At 40.3% G+C, this 12,717-nt stretch overlaps 7 protein-coding genes across 7 annotated transcripts; 1 reads left to right on the top strand and 6 right to left on the bottom strand.

Annotated features, from left to right (window-relative positions):
• Positions 1-535: 535 nt before the first annotated feature.
• lsm7 (U6 snRNP-associated protein Lsm7) lies at positions 536-1,078 on the bottom strand (the record flags this gene model as incomplete). The annotated part of the gene is made up of 2 exons (XM_064828007.1): positions 536-684; positions 742-1,078. The coding sequence occupies 2 exons, from the start codon at positions 1,076-1,078 to the stop codon at positions 536-538; spliced, it is 486 nt and encodes a 161-aa protein (XP_064685209.1).
• A 54-nt stretch (positions 1,079-1,132) lies between these two features.
• On the bottom strand, positions 1,133-1,732 carry SEC4_3 (GTP-binding protein; the record flags this gene model as incomplete). Its single annotated transcript, XM_064828006.1, has 1 exon — positions 1,133-1,732. One exon carries the CDS (start codon positions 1,730-1,732, stop codon positions 1,133-1,135), a length of 600 nt encoding a protein of 199 aa, XP_064685208.1.
• A 144-nt stretch (positions 1,733-1,876) lies between these two features.
• SEC4_2 (GTP-binding protein) lies at positions 1,877-2,575 on the bottom strand (the record flags this gene model as incomplete). The annotated part of the gene is made up of 2 exons (XM_064828005.1): positions 1,877-2,073; positions 2,134-2,575. 2 exons carry the CDS (start codon positions 2,573-2,575, stop codon positions 1,877-1,879), a joined length of 639 nt encoding a protein of 212 aa, XP_064685207.1.
• An 18-nt stretch (positions 2,576-2,593) lies between these two features.
• ATC70_008758 (uncharacterized protein) lies at positions 2,594-4,129 on the bottom strand (the record flags this gene model as incomplete). The annotated part of the gene is made up of 1 exon (XM_064828004.1): positions 2,594-4,129. One exon carries the CDS (start codon positions 4,127-4,129, stop codon positions 2,594-2,596), a length of 1,536 nt encoding a protein of 511 aa, XP_064685206.1.
• Positions 4,130-5,970: 1,841 nt separating this feature from the next.
• Positions 5,971-6,501, bottom strand: ATC70_008757 (uncharacterized protein; the record flags this gene model as incomplete). Its single annotated transcript, XM_064828003.1, has 1 exon — positions 5,971-6,501. One exon carries the CDS (start codon positions 6,499-6,501, stop codon positions 5,971-5,973), a length of 531 nt encoding a protein of 176 aa, XP_064685205.1.
• Positions 6,502-7,569: 1,068 nt separating this feature from the next.
• ATC70_008756 (uncharacterized protein) lies at positions 7,570-9,262 on the bottom strand (the record flags this gene model as incomplete). Its single annotated transcript, XM_064828002.1, has 2 exons — positions 7,570-8,900; positions 8,962-9,262. The coding sequence occupies 2 exons, from the start codon at positions 9,260-9,262 to the stop codon at positions 7,570-7,572; spliced, it is 1,632 nt and encodes a 543-aa protein (XP_064685204.1).
• Positions 9,263-10,598: 1,336 nt separating this feature from the next.
• Positions 10,599-12,403, top strand: MMT2_3 (mitochondrial metal transporter; the record flags this gene model as incomplete). The annotated part of the gene is made up of 3 exons (XM_064828001.1): positions 10,599-10,691; positions 10,759-11,962; positions 12,018-12,403. 3 exons carry the CDS (start codon positions 10,599-10,601, stop codon positions 12,401-12,403), a joined length of 1,683 nt encoding a protein of 560 aa, XP_064685203.1.
• Positions 12,404-12,717: the final 314 nt, after the last annotated feature.

Here is a 12,717-nt window from a genome sequence, read left to right as displayed (position 1 = left end):
CTAAACAATGTACCTTGCAAGTCTAACTGAAATTATACATACTTTCTTAATTTCTGCAAAAAAAAAATTTCTCTTTTATTATAATTGTTATAAAGCCTACTCGAAATAAAACTTGTAAAGAATTATCATTAAAAAAAATACTGTAAGAATTTTCCGTACCTCTTCAAAACCCGTCAAAAGTTCTCAGGTTCTAGAGGAGATTCCAGATGTTGCAAACATTTTTTTTATTCTAACAAAAACTAGAACGAATCTGGTATTACATACATTCCACATTCATACAGTAATTTAAAAAGTTTTATTAGCAGCATCGATTCAAAATGAACTATTTTCTAAAATCTACCTTTTCTCAACAATCATGCTACCTACGCAAATTTCAATTGCACCATCGTTTAGAGGGGGTGTAGGATAAAAAGGGTGGATAAAAAGTAAGGGTGGATCCGGATAATAGATAGACCGTGGGGGGATACGGGGCGTAGGTAGGGGTAGGGTGGATATGGTGTAGGGGGTACAAAATACGTGAAATGAGTGTCAAATTTTAGCTTTTATTCATGCGGATCTTTTTTCTGATCTGGCAAATACGATAACATGCATACACCGTGTTAGAGATATCTTTCAGAAGACGCTCTGCCACGTCTATATCTGAGGTGAGCATCTTCATTTGCTGCTGTTTCCAATTGTCAATATCTACGAGGTATACAATTCCACCAATTGTCTTATAGCATCTTGTATAAAAATGCCTACCATCATAGCAAGTCGAGTAGACTCTACCGTGCAATTTGTATTTTGAAGTCTGTGATATGTGGATATACGTAGACAGGTAAACATTGTTTCCTGCTGTTCGTCCAGAGACAAAGTTTGCACCATCTTGTATGAATAGGAACTCGGGAAACTGATCATCTTGAGGTAGTACTTTGAGTGATGTCGAAACTCCATCACACCCTGGAAAGTTACACTTTCCTTTCTGATGTTCTTCGAGCACCTTCTCTCTGAACAAGTCATTGAATTTCACGTCCAGCGCCGCTTCATTGATAAATCCACGACAGTCTCTCAATTCCTCGACGATAGTGGTTGGAATCATGTAGATAAACTCAAAAAAGGCATCTCTAGCATACGCATGCGCTTTTTCTACAGATCAAGACACTTCTCTTTCACACTGCAACGACGAAAATGTACAAATCTTGCTTGTAAAGGCACCCGACAAACGCTGTAGTATCTTGCTCGCCAAATCGTGGGTATCACCTTCATGGCCTTTTGGGAATGTCTTGACCATTCGGGGAGCACCAGAGACAATCTTGTATTCTGTCATATTCCAAACAAACTGTCTTACTGTAAGGGTAGCTGCACGAATACCAAAACGAGGCTGCTGGGAATAAGACTCATAAGCATTGACAAGAAGACTATCATAGACATTGCTTTGATCAGCGAAAGACATATTCACAAACGGAAGAACGGCATTGAGCAGGAGCTCAAAAGATGCATCGATAAAACAAGAACTACTTTGGTTGGGGAAAATGTACGTAGGAACAGGTAAAGTCGAGTATTTGCCTGTATCGTTATTTTCGTAATCCTTTACGAGCCATTGATATTTTTGAAGTAGAGATGCCCTTTTTTGTGGTACCAAGAAGCCGGCAGTGACAGGTAAATCATTTTTAAGTGGAGCCTCACTTTTCATCCTGGTCGCATCGCTTGTATCGGGTTCGATTGTCACTAATGTCGAAGTCTCATGGGGCATTGGGGGAGAGCAAAGATCAATTACTGTATCAGATATGGATTTTTGAATGCCTTGAATCGTAAGATCAATACGTGTGCCATCACTTGCAGGAAAGGGTGAGTTCGAAGAAGGCGAAGGCAACGAAAAATCAGAATTGGATAGTGCTCACATCTTGGATGAGGTAGGCTCAGACTTGTGTTGTAAAACTGATGTGGGCTTGCATTTGGTCTTCATTAATGATGATGAAGAAGAGGAAGAAGAAGAGGAAGAAGAAGAAGAAGAGGGAGATGATACAAGATCAATAACGGACGATTTCGATTCTTCATCTGAGCCGACAACATCTTCAACAGGAATTCCAAGGTCTAAAATATCAATGATACGTTACAGCCACAGCAATTAGAAACTATTGCAAGTATCCTTACCATCAAACATATTCTTAATGCCTTCATCTAGGTCCTCAGTTCTATCAAATACATTTTCTGCTTTATCGCTTTTGTATTCGTCGTCTGAGAGTAGTTCAAGGAACAGTTTCTCATCACTGATATCATCATCTGGGAAATCATCCATCTTGGGACAGTTCCTCTCCATTTCATCAGTTTCATCCAGATGCTCAATTATGGCAGCATCCAAACTGACATCGCGGGTTTTCGCTTTCTTGGCCTTGCGTTTGCCATCCTCCTCAGCATCGCTAATGAGCACCACTTCTTGTTTTTTCTTCTTGGTGCCAAAGAGTGCAGTGTTGTTATCTGGCGCACGGCCGTCATTAATTTCATACAGAAGAGTTGCATACTTTTTTGTTGACTTCTTAGGTTTGTTTCCGTAATGTGGTCGGATATTATTGTCATAAAAATCCATCAACATCATTCCATCACGCTTGGCGACCTACAACGAAAGTCTTAAGCTTCTTGTCGAAACGGGTTGTCTTTTTTCTGGCATCAACTTGTATAAGGCACTATGGAACGCCTCAATTGCATTGGATGTGCGGCTCTTGTGTTGCCTCAAGTCGTCCTTCATCAAAGACTTGCATCTAAATACTATACTTGAGACACCAGGTTGGAGCCACCACTGTAACCACTTTTTACAGTTGGGAAAGAAGGTCAAAAGCTCCTTACCAGTTCGAAAGAATTCGATACTGTTTCTTGTGGTACGGAACCGATGGACTAGCTTCAAGAAGATATCAATCTCATCTGGCTTGACAACTTGGTGGTTGTTGGACATGCGCTTGACTGATTGCATCCAATGCATATAGCACCCTTTTAAAAAAGGTAATGCATTGTGCTGCTTGACACCAAAGTTATCCCTGAGGGCTAGTATGAAACCTTCGCGTTGGGCAGCTGAAAAGTCCATAATGACTCCCAAAAAGTTCTCCAGTTTGACATCAAATTTCCTAAACGAAGTAACAAAGTATTCTTTGAAAACATGTGTAGTGTTGCTTTTGATTATCGCTTGATAAAAGACGACATGCTTCCGGAGTTGCTCGATATAGATGACACTTGAGCATAGATAATAGCCCTTTGGGACAGCCTTGAAAGTGACATCTGTTATGATCGATTGATCTGCGAAAGGGAGATTACGCTGAAGCATTTCAGGTGAACAGAAGCTCACAAAAAACTTGCTAGGGACAATCTGTGCTGAATCCATGAAGCCTGGATACTTCTCATCAAGATCTTCAAAGGCAGCTACCACATCTTCCTTGATAGAGTATAGACCTTGTTGGATCTTCGACTTCCGGATCTCATACTTGGTGCGTCCATGATTTGCCATTACACTGTTGATTTCTCTGACGCTTTTCGTGATGGCGCCAGTAGATGGATTGATGCCAGCAATGGCAGCTGCAGCAGTGATGTTTGGTCTATCTTTCACCATATTATTTAACTCTTTTTTTTCGTATCTATCAAGATGAAGCGAGTTGTAGATAGAGTGTGTGTGTTTTTTTTTCTCGGTTATCTCTTGATACATTGTAACTGTACTGCCTCTGTCTTCTCTGCGAATATCAGCTACACGGAAGGTGAAAGTTGCACCAACACTACAGTCGATCCGCTTCAATGGCGCCTCACAGTATGGGCATTGAAACTTTTTGAGGCAGCCAAGCTCGTCTTTCCAGTCAACAGGAGGTCTTTGATCCTTGACCCATTCAGGTCTTTTGCATTGCAGACTGAGGCATCGCAAAGCACCAGCGCACTTTTTATGAATTTTTCTGTCGTAAAGGCTCTCATCTTCAGCGAGTTTTTCAACTGGTTTGTACTTGTTGTAAGCTTTGCTGTGGCTTTTTTTCAAGGCCAATCCAATATTTAATCTTCTTTTGACTCTGAATGTATTGGTGGTGCGGTCAAATACAGCGGGAAGGACTTCTTCAACGGTTTCGTCAGGAAATTGATTGAAGAAATCATATTCCATTTCATAACTTGAGTTGTCCATGTTGCTTAAAGTATTGAAGAAATATAATAAGGTAGATGAACAAAATGAAGTGCCTGATCCTACATGTCAAAAACTTTTACTGCTCTGCCCTGTCGGGGATGTACATATAATGCAATGTAATCTATCCACCCATTGCTAGCTACACCATATCCACCCTACCCCTACCTACGCCCCGTACCCCACGGTCTATCTATTATCCGGATCCACCCTTACTTTTTATCCACCCTTTTTATCCTACACCGTTTAGAGGGCAAGAGCGGAGTCTCAAAACGACAAAGGACTCCGAACTCGGAGTCCGAAAATATTTCAGCCAATCAAATTGTTATACGGATTTATATACTTTCTGGAGTCTGACAAGGAGGAACATTCAAATTTTTCGCTAGTGGCAACGATACGCATACTATGAAAAGAATATCAGTATCATGACCTGCAGGTTCTCTTCGCTGGAGCAGTTAGAATTGGATGTTAAACGTTTAAACCAGTAAGTATCTATTGCGAGTTATAAGCGTGTGTTTGAACGTAAATGATATTTTTAATAACTGATGAACAAATCAACATTTGTCGAAAAGCCACTTGTATATAATGCTTGCAGGTTGAAACCGATGTGATATGGACACTTTTCAGATACAAGTCGAAAAAAAACGTACATATGCAAACGTTATTCTTTGCAGAATGTAAACTTGAACAGAAAATACGCTTGAAATTGACTGGGTTAAGCCAACCTATTAGAGATCTTGAAAGCGCATGGAGAGCAAAAAATTGTTTCCTTTTTACCTCCTACTACAAAAAACAAAATCAGCTTACAGCGATAGCCTTAATGAGGACAATAAATAGCGATATTGCGATGTCGAGCAGTAAGTGTTGTTCGTATCTGTTTCAGAAACGTAAGCATTACAAAAGCACTGGGTTCAAGGTTACTCGAGTGACCTTGGCCCGCTTGTATAAGCTGCCACCTTAGCGTTATAACAGCCTCAGTACGTTAAAGGATGATGTTTGCTAGTTATCGGCTTGATACGTACATCCAACATATTCTGCAATTAAGACATTGTGGATAGTTTCATATTTACATCATGCACTACAAGGACACCTCTTAATAGTATCATTCAATAGATAGTCATGAATAGTTCAGGAACTACTTATGATATTCAAAACGCATGGAGTGATAAAAGCTTCAATTACATTAAGTTAGCTGAAGATATATATTCCAGTACGAACTTGCTACAAACGAAGAGAGTACCGTTAATACAGTTACCTAGTTTGGAAGTAGTTATTCTCATCCTTTAGATATATACAACCGATTTCAAATCGCTTGACATAGTTTTGTATACATAACATGCTCTGCTCCAAATCCAAAATGATAACATGTAGTTGTTGAAAAGGTGTCTAAGCTGAAGTATTGCTGCCAGCAAGCAGACTCCAATCCCAAAGTTACTTGCGTTTTTTGAGTGGAGTGAAACTTTTCATCACAAATAAATGGTTACGAAATCACACAAGTAAAGAAAGAGTCAAATGTGAGTAGGGTATAATTTCTTAATCCCCGAGTTTAGCAACATTAACAAGCAGTGTCATTAATAGTTCACAAGCATTTTATCAAACATTTTATCAAATTAAGAAACAGAATATCATCTACAACTTGATTTAGCCACATGATAGAGCTCCCATACGAAAAAAAAAGAGAAAGCATAAAATAGAGTCGAGAAATTAGGTTTATTAGGCTTTAAAAAGTAGTGTGATATTAAGAGTGAGATGTGTTTAATGCGTATGATAGGGCTTGCTTAACAAGAAGGATATGTACAGGTAAGCTCATTATCTTACAGAATGCCGTGTTGATGATGAGAAATTTAGAAGAAACCTTGTTTGTAAGCAAGACCACCGATAGCCAAACCAAGAGCGTAGAAAATAGTAGAGTAGAGAACACGCATATAACGGTTGTCAATGACGAGTTCAGCGACAAACCAAAAGACAGCAAAAGCGACAAAAAACCAAGCAAGGATCATGACAGCACGGGTGGAACCACGGGCAAAAGAGTTCATTGAAAGCAAGCACAAGAGAGAGAAGAGAGAGTCCTTTACAACTTGATAGCCCTTTTCTAAGCGAGGAGCAAAACTACCACTGACAGCAAAATTTGGAGAAGGCATATGGAGTTTCTTTGCCAAACCATTTTCAGAAGCAGAGTGTGCTTCGGGTTCAGTGACATTGGATGTATCTTGACCTACAAAGTATGAGCGGACAACCCACAAGAGACCCCAGATAACCCACAGGGTCATGAAAGCAATCCAGGTAACACGGACATGCCAATCCTCAACGAAATCAGTTTCAGAAGCGTAGATAGCACTGTGAACAGAGGTCAGGTTTTCAGTAATAGATGACATTTTTTTTTAAAAGAAAGTATGAGTATTTGTGATTTGTATAATCGAATGATGATAGCTGATTACAACGACAATTGACCTTCTTATATATAATTTCTGGCATTTGCCCTGAGTTTTTCCAAATCGAAAATGACAACGGTTTATTATTCCATTTCTACAAACATTCAGGCATGTATGGGTGATTGACATGCCGAGAATCTGCATATCTTTCATCCGAAATCTCATACACCACCAATCATTTTGATTTGTACATAAACCCTTCGTGGATTGCGCCTCGAGTGTATTGGGCTGAACACTTTATTTCTAGCTTTTTGATAGTGGACATGTGTTGAAGTATCAGGGATATAACGTTGCCGTTAATGCTACTTGTATTATGATTGGGATGATCAATCGTCAATGGCGCAGAACGACAGTTGATATTATCCCGGTCCTTGAAGAGCATTTTTGCGAGAAATGTTTGGAACCTGGATGTATCAGCAAACCCTGATCAAAATCAAGCATGATATCATCCTGTTTACTCAACGACTATAAACATGGAAATTGGTTTACAGAGCAAGTCAAGTCAGGAAAGATATCCGAAAATTGCTTTGTTTCAATCATTACCTAAACGAGAATAATTTCTCCAAAACTGTAAAACAATGACTTGCTGTCATTCTTAAGTAGCATGAATTAGTTTAACCGCCGGGCAATAATATAAGCAATTCTTTAACAAGATGATGCTTTATGCAAGATAAGTAGGCCTCATGACTACATTGTCTTGATATGATAGCTTTACATGTAGCCAGATTGCTATACTCAATCTCGAATCTGATCATTATTAGTTGTTTCATTTTGAAGCACCGAATCTCTCCTTTTGATATTGAACTCTGATGGGGGATGATAAACACCTTTTTTAAGGGCTTCCATAATGTTCCTTTACAAATAAGCATATGGATATGGAACATTCCTTGGGCTAGACTACCACACAATGCACAAGACTATATATCATACTTTGTTTTGTATTGCAACTTGTATACAAGTAATAAAGAAACTGCTATACGCTCAATACACTCCTTTTCCTTGCATATACATTCAAGAATCCAAATTGAAGTTGTGAATAGTTAGCAAATGACGCTTGAAATAACGCTTTTGAGCATACTTATGCTTGCATTGGGAACAGTAGAAATCAGGATTATCGACGTCAATAGTAGCTCCAGGATCCGGGATGCTGGTAGATCCCATTACCATGAGATGAGAGTACTTGCAATGATGACGATATTTGGGCAAAGTTTTGAAGGTTCTAACGCACACACTGCAGTGAAAGTTGGGGTCATGAGGGTCTGGCAAAGAGGTAACATATTGTTGGCCAGAAGGTGTCAGGATAATCCTATGCTTCAATTTGAGATGAGTTTGATATTTGGTTTTTGATGTAAACGTGTGTTGACAGGTGCGGCAGTGATTGGTGCTGTCATGAGCATCTGGTTCGGCATCTATGCTGTTGTGGGCAGATGTATCTATGGAGTGTGATGATAGTAGATGAAGCATGAATTTTCTCTTGGATGTCATTGTTTTATCACAAATGCGGCAGTAGAAGTTGGGGTCATTGATGTCTGGTTTGAAGGTTCGATAATCCACCTTGTGTTTCATCAATACATGGTATTTGAAACTGGATTTGACGCAAAACGTTCTTTCACATACATTGCAATAGCTGTTGGGATCAAAGGGATCAGGCACTTTATCTGAATTGGCAGATGCTGCGGGTTTCTTCTCATGGGCCACTCGATAATGTGTTTTGTATCCAGCTGCCGTTTTGTAGGTAATTTGACACAGCTTGCAGTGTTTGTTCGTATTTTTGCTTTCAGCCTCTTCCACTTTCACTGGTCCCTTGAGTGGTGGTGTCATATTGTGAACGGTTTGGCAATGAAGGCTGTAACCTTCTTTTGATTTGTAAGTGCAATTACAGGATCTACAGTACCAGTCTGGATCACTCCAGTCAGGTGTAATGTTAGGGTTCATCTTTTTCTTTCGTAACGGTGTTGACTTCAAGTTGTGGCAGACCTTCATATGCTTTACAAACGTGGCTTTTTTTTTGTACGCAAACTGACAGGCAGAACAATAGAAACTCGAATCATTAGGGTCAGGAGCAGCGCCATCACGGACTACCTTTGCACGCAGTCGATCTAGAAGCATGTAGTGGTCTCTTCTGAGATGCTCACGGTATTCCGTGCGTGAAGCATGCTTTATGCCGCAAGGTTTGCAGTAGTAGCGAGGATCATGAATGTCTGGTTCTAGATCAATGTGAATGGGAAGTTCCTTGTGTCGCGCCTTGTTGTGCTCTTTGAACTGATGATCCAACACTGACTTCAGGTTGGCCAGCTTACGTTCGCAGACTGCACACTGATAAACGTTAGGCTGTCCAGTTGCTATATCAACTATTTTAAATAGTCTGCATTTTTATCAATGGTCAATCTGGATAGGAGTTACCTTCTTGCGATATATTGTCGTGGTTTTCGGCCTCTGCTTTCTGCTTCATGTCAACGTCTGCGGTTTCCATAGGTGTAGCAGTATTGTCGGATTCGCAGCTTGTTGTTCCGGGTGAGTTGTGTTTGGAATCATGCAAGCTAGATGCTAGAGATACGTCTGTTTCTTGCTTGATTTCAGGGTCATTCGTTGTTGATGGTTCGTTTCGACAGTCTGTGCGAGATAGTGCAAGAGCAACGTCTGTTGTCGATACCTCTCGTTTGATTGCAATCATAACACTTCTGTGTCTACTTTTTGCTTTCATATCGAATGCAGCTGCTAAATGAAAAGGAAAAGAGAGTTGGCGCGTATGAACACCTGAGACGCCCATCTCTACACGCTTTAAGCCACCTTGACTCCTGATAGAACGTGTAACAAACAATATGACTCTTCGCTTGGAGGTTAATTCAATGGATTGATTGCACTGTTATTCCATTTAACCAAGGAGAGACACTTGTTTCAATAAACATCAAATGCTTAAAGAGTGTTACTTTTACAGTAGCTATTACTTGAATCGAGATGTCTTGCGTTACCAACTTACAGACGCATGAATTTGTATACAACGGCAATTGGGTTCCACTACAAAGTTTTTCTGGGTTCTATTTGCAAGCCTGGTGAGTTGCTTGATCCTAACAGTGAAATCAATGTCATTGCTAATACAGTGTCGTGTAAGAAGCAATCATGGCTATTTTCAATCATTAATAATATGCAGCTGCATCTATGTACATGTACATGGACACGTGCTGGATTTCTACCCATCAAATGCTCATATAGAGCAAATCTCGGCAGCGTCAAATCTAGGAAAGAGACCTTTTGCAACTACGCACAAAGGAGCTTTAGACAGGTTTGATGATAATTTGGACTACGTGGTATAATCGCAGTCGATCAATGGCGAAGCAGTTCAGCCCAACAACAACCTCGGCGTAAGGTTTTCTAAATTATCCGATCAAAAGAGATCCTATGTTGACATTTAGATGGGTGTAACGTCGAGGCTTGTATCTTATCTCTACAATTTGCTTGTTCAAGCATTAGCCAAATCAGAAAAAAAAAAAAAAAAAACTCGAATGATTTTTGCAAATGTCAAATGGTTCTTGCCCCATTTGAATAAGCTCTCGAAACGATACAACAACACACGTCGTTGGATCAAAAAGTCTTTTGATTCATGCAAACTTTATTTTTGAATGAAACCTGGCCCATAGATCAAGTTACAAGATCCATGAATAAATACATGAAAAAAAAAAAATGCCAAACACACGATGGTAAAAAGTGCACTGATTCTTGCTTTTTTTTTTGCATGATGACAAATTATGTCCTATGTTGTGGCTACACAACAGATTGCATCAACCTCGATCAGTCTACAGACAAAAAGGCAAAATCGGATAGATCCGAGGGCAAATTGCCACTTTTTCTTGTTGTTTGTCTTACTGACAAAAAATCTGAATCAACAAACAAGCTCGACACTAGGCGAGTAAACGATTCATTGCACCTGTTTAACAAGGGGTTGACAAACAGAAACTGCTGTATAAAAAGAAGCTTATTTGAGAATCTCAAACCTCTCTTTTTCTTTTACAACTTTTTTGTTTTTTCTCTAAAAAATCAACATGGTATCTATCAAAGTCGGTAATTATCTCATTAAGCGCCTCAAGGAAATCGGTATTGATACCATCTTTGGTGTTCCCGGTGATTACAACATGGTAAGTGTGTGGTCGACTGCTGCATATGTAGATCTCTCTTGTTGACATGTTGCATACTGCGCTTTAGCCCTTGTTGGATATGATTGAAGACGACAAGGACATTCTCTGGGGTAACAATGCCAATGAATTAAACGCATCTTATGCTGCTGATGGCTATGCCCGTATCAGAGGTACTGGTGCTCTTGTTACTACATTTGGTGTCGGTGAACTTTCTGCCGCTGCTGGTGTCGCTGGTTCTTACTCTGAAATGTTGCCAGTCATTCACATTGTGGGTACTCCCAACACCAAGTCTCAAGCTGAAGGCGCTATTCTTCATCACTCTCTTGGTAATGGTAACTTCCAGGTCTTTGTTGACATGTTTGCCAAGATTAGTGGTGCCTCTACTCACTTGACCCGTGAAACTTCCATCAAGGAAATCGATCGTGTCATTGAAGAAGCTCTCCTCAAGAAGCGTCCTGGCTACATTGGTATCCCTATTGATCTGATCAACTATGAAGTCAGCCTTCCCGAGATCAGACCTCTCAACTTAACTATCCCCAAGAACCCTGCCAAGACGCAAGAAGTAGCTCTCAGAGTTGTATTGGAAGCCATTCACAAGGCTCAACATCCTATTATCATTGTCGATGCTTGCATTCAACGTCATAACCTTCAAAAGGAAGCTGCTGCTTTCATCAAACGCTCAGGTTTCCCTACTTATGTTGCTCCTATGGGTAAAGGTATCGTCCCCGAAGAGTATGCAAACTATCGCGGTTGTTATGCTGGTAGTATTACCATTGAGGGCATTGCAAAGGAAGTCGAAAAGGCTGATTTAATCATCGAACTTGGTTCTATCAAGTCTGATTTCAACACTGGTGGTTTCACTTATGGCTTGGATCGTGGAAAGACCATCTCTCTTCACTCTTTTGTCACAAACGTCTTTTACGCTGATTACGACAAGGTCAGCATGGTTGAATTCCTTCCTCTCTTGACTGAAGCTCTCCCAACAACCCCTCGCCATTTTGAACTCGGTCCTCGTTCTCATCCTGCTCCCATTGAAGCTGGTACTGAGATCACTCACAACTACCTTTGGAACAAGGTCCCAGAATACATGGTTGATAATGCCGTCATTGTTGCTGAAACTGGTACCTCTGAATTTGCTTCCTTCAACTTGAAGGCCCCCAGGAATGCATTCTTCATTGCTCAAGTCCTTTGGGGTTCCATTGGTTTCTCTGTTGGTGCTGCTGTTGGTGCTGCAATTGCTGATCGCAGCAGACAAGTATATCTCTTCTGTGGTAAGTTGTGCATTGTTGAGTAATGCGTGTACACCTGACACTCTATCTATATTAGGTGATGGTTCTTTCCAATTGACTGCTCAAGAAGTTTCAGTTTTCCTTCATCAAGGCCTCACACCCATCATCTTCATCTTGAATAACGATGGATATCTCATTGAGAAGCTTATCCATGGTCCTCACCGTGCTTACAACAACTTCCAAATGTGGCAATATGCAAAGACTCTTGACTACTTTGGTGCTCATCTTCAACGCAACTTGGAAGACGTCTCTCCTGCTCCCGTTGGTGTTGAGGCCAAGGTTACTACCCGTTCTGAGTTTGAGGCTGCCATGAAGCTTGTCACTGAACAACCCAAGAGGATTCACTTCCTCGAAGTTGTCATGCCTCGCTTCGATGCTCCTCGTGAATTGATCCTCCAAGTTGAGACCTCTGAGAACCGTTAATTTATAGTCATTGTACATAAATGTATTTATCATCATCATTATCATCATTTTATCTTTCTTTTTGCTCTGTGTAATCAATAAAAACAACGATTTGTATATAATTTATATAGTAAAACATTCAAAAAAAAAAGTAGACAAGCTAATCTTATCCTTTCAAAAATTTGAAGAATTGAGTACCGTACAATGTGAATAAACCACCGGCGGAAGCCAGCATTGGGAGGGGGTTTGGATGAGGTGTTATTAAGTCCGTACACCAAGACCATAACGCATCTAATTCAACATTTGGTAGCATTGACGTATGAGGCGGTTTTACC

This window comes from Mucor velutinosus (genome assembly GCF_035048745.1).
Source record: "Mucor velutinosus strain NIH1002 chromosome Unknown tig00001563, whole genome shotgun sequence".
Taxonomy (NCBI): Eukaryota; Fungi; Mucoromycota; class Mucoromycetes; order Mucorales; family Mucoraceae; genus Mucor; species Mucor velutinosus.
The sequence above is the reverse complement of the archived record's forward strand: the minus strand, read 5'-3'. Positions and strand labels throughout refer to the sequence as shown.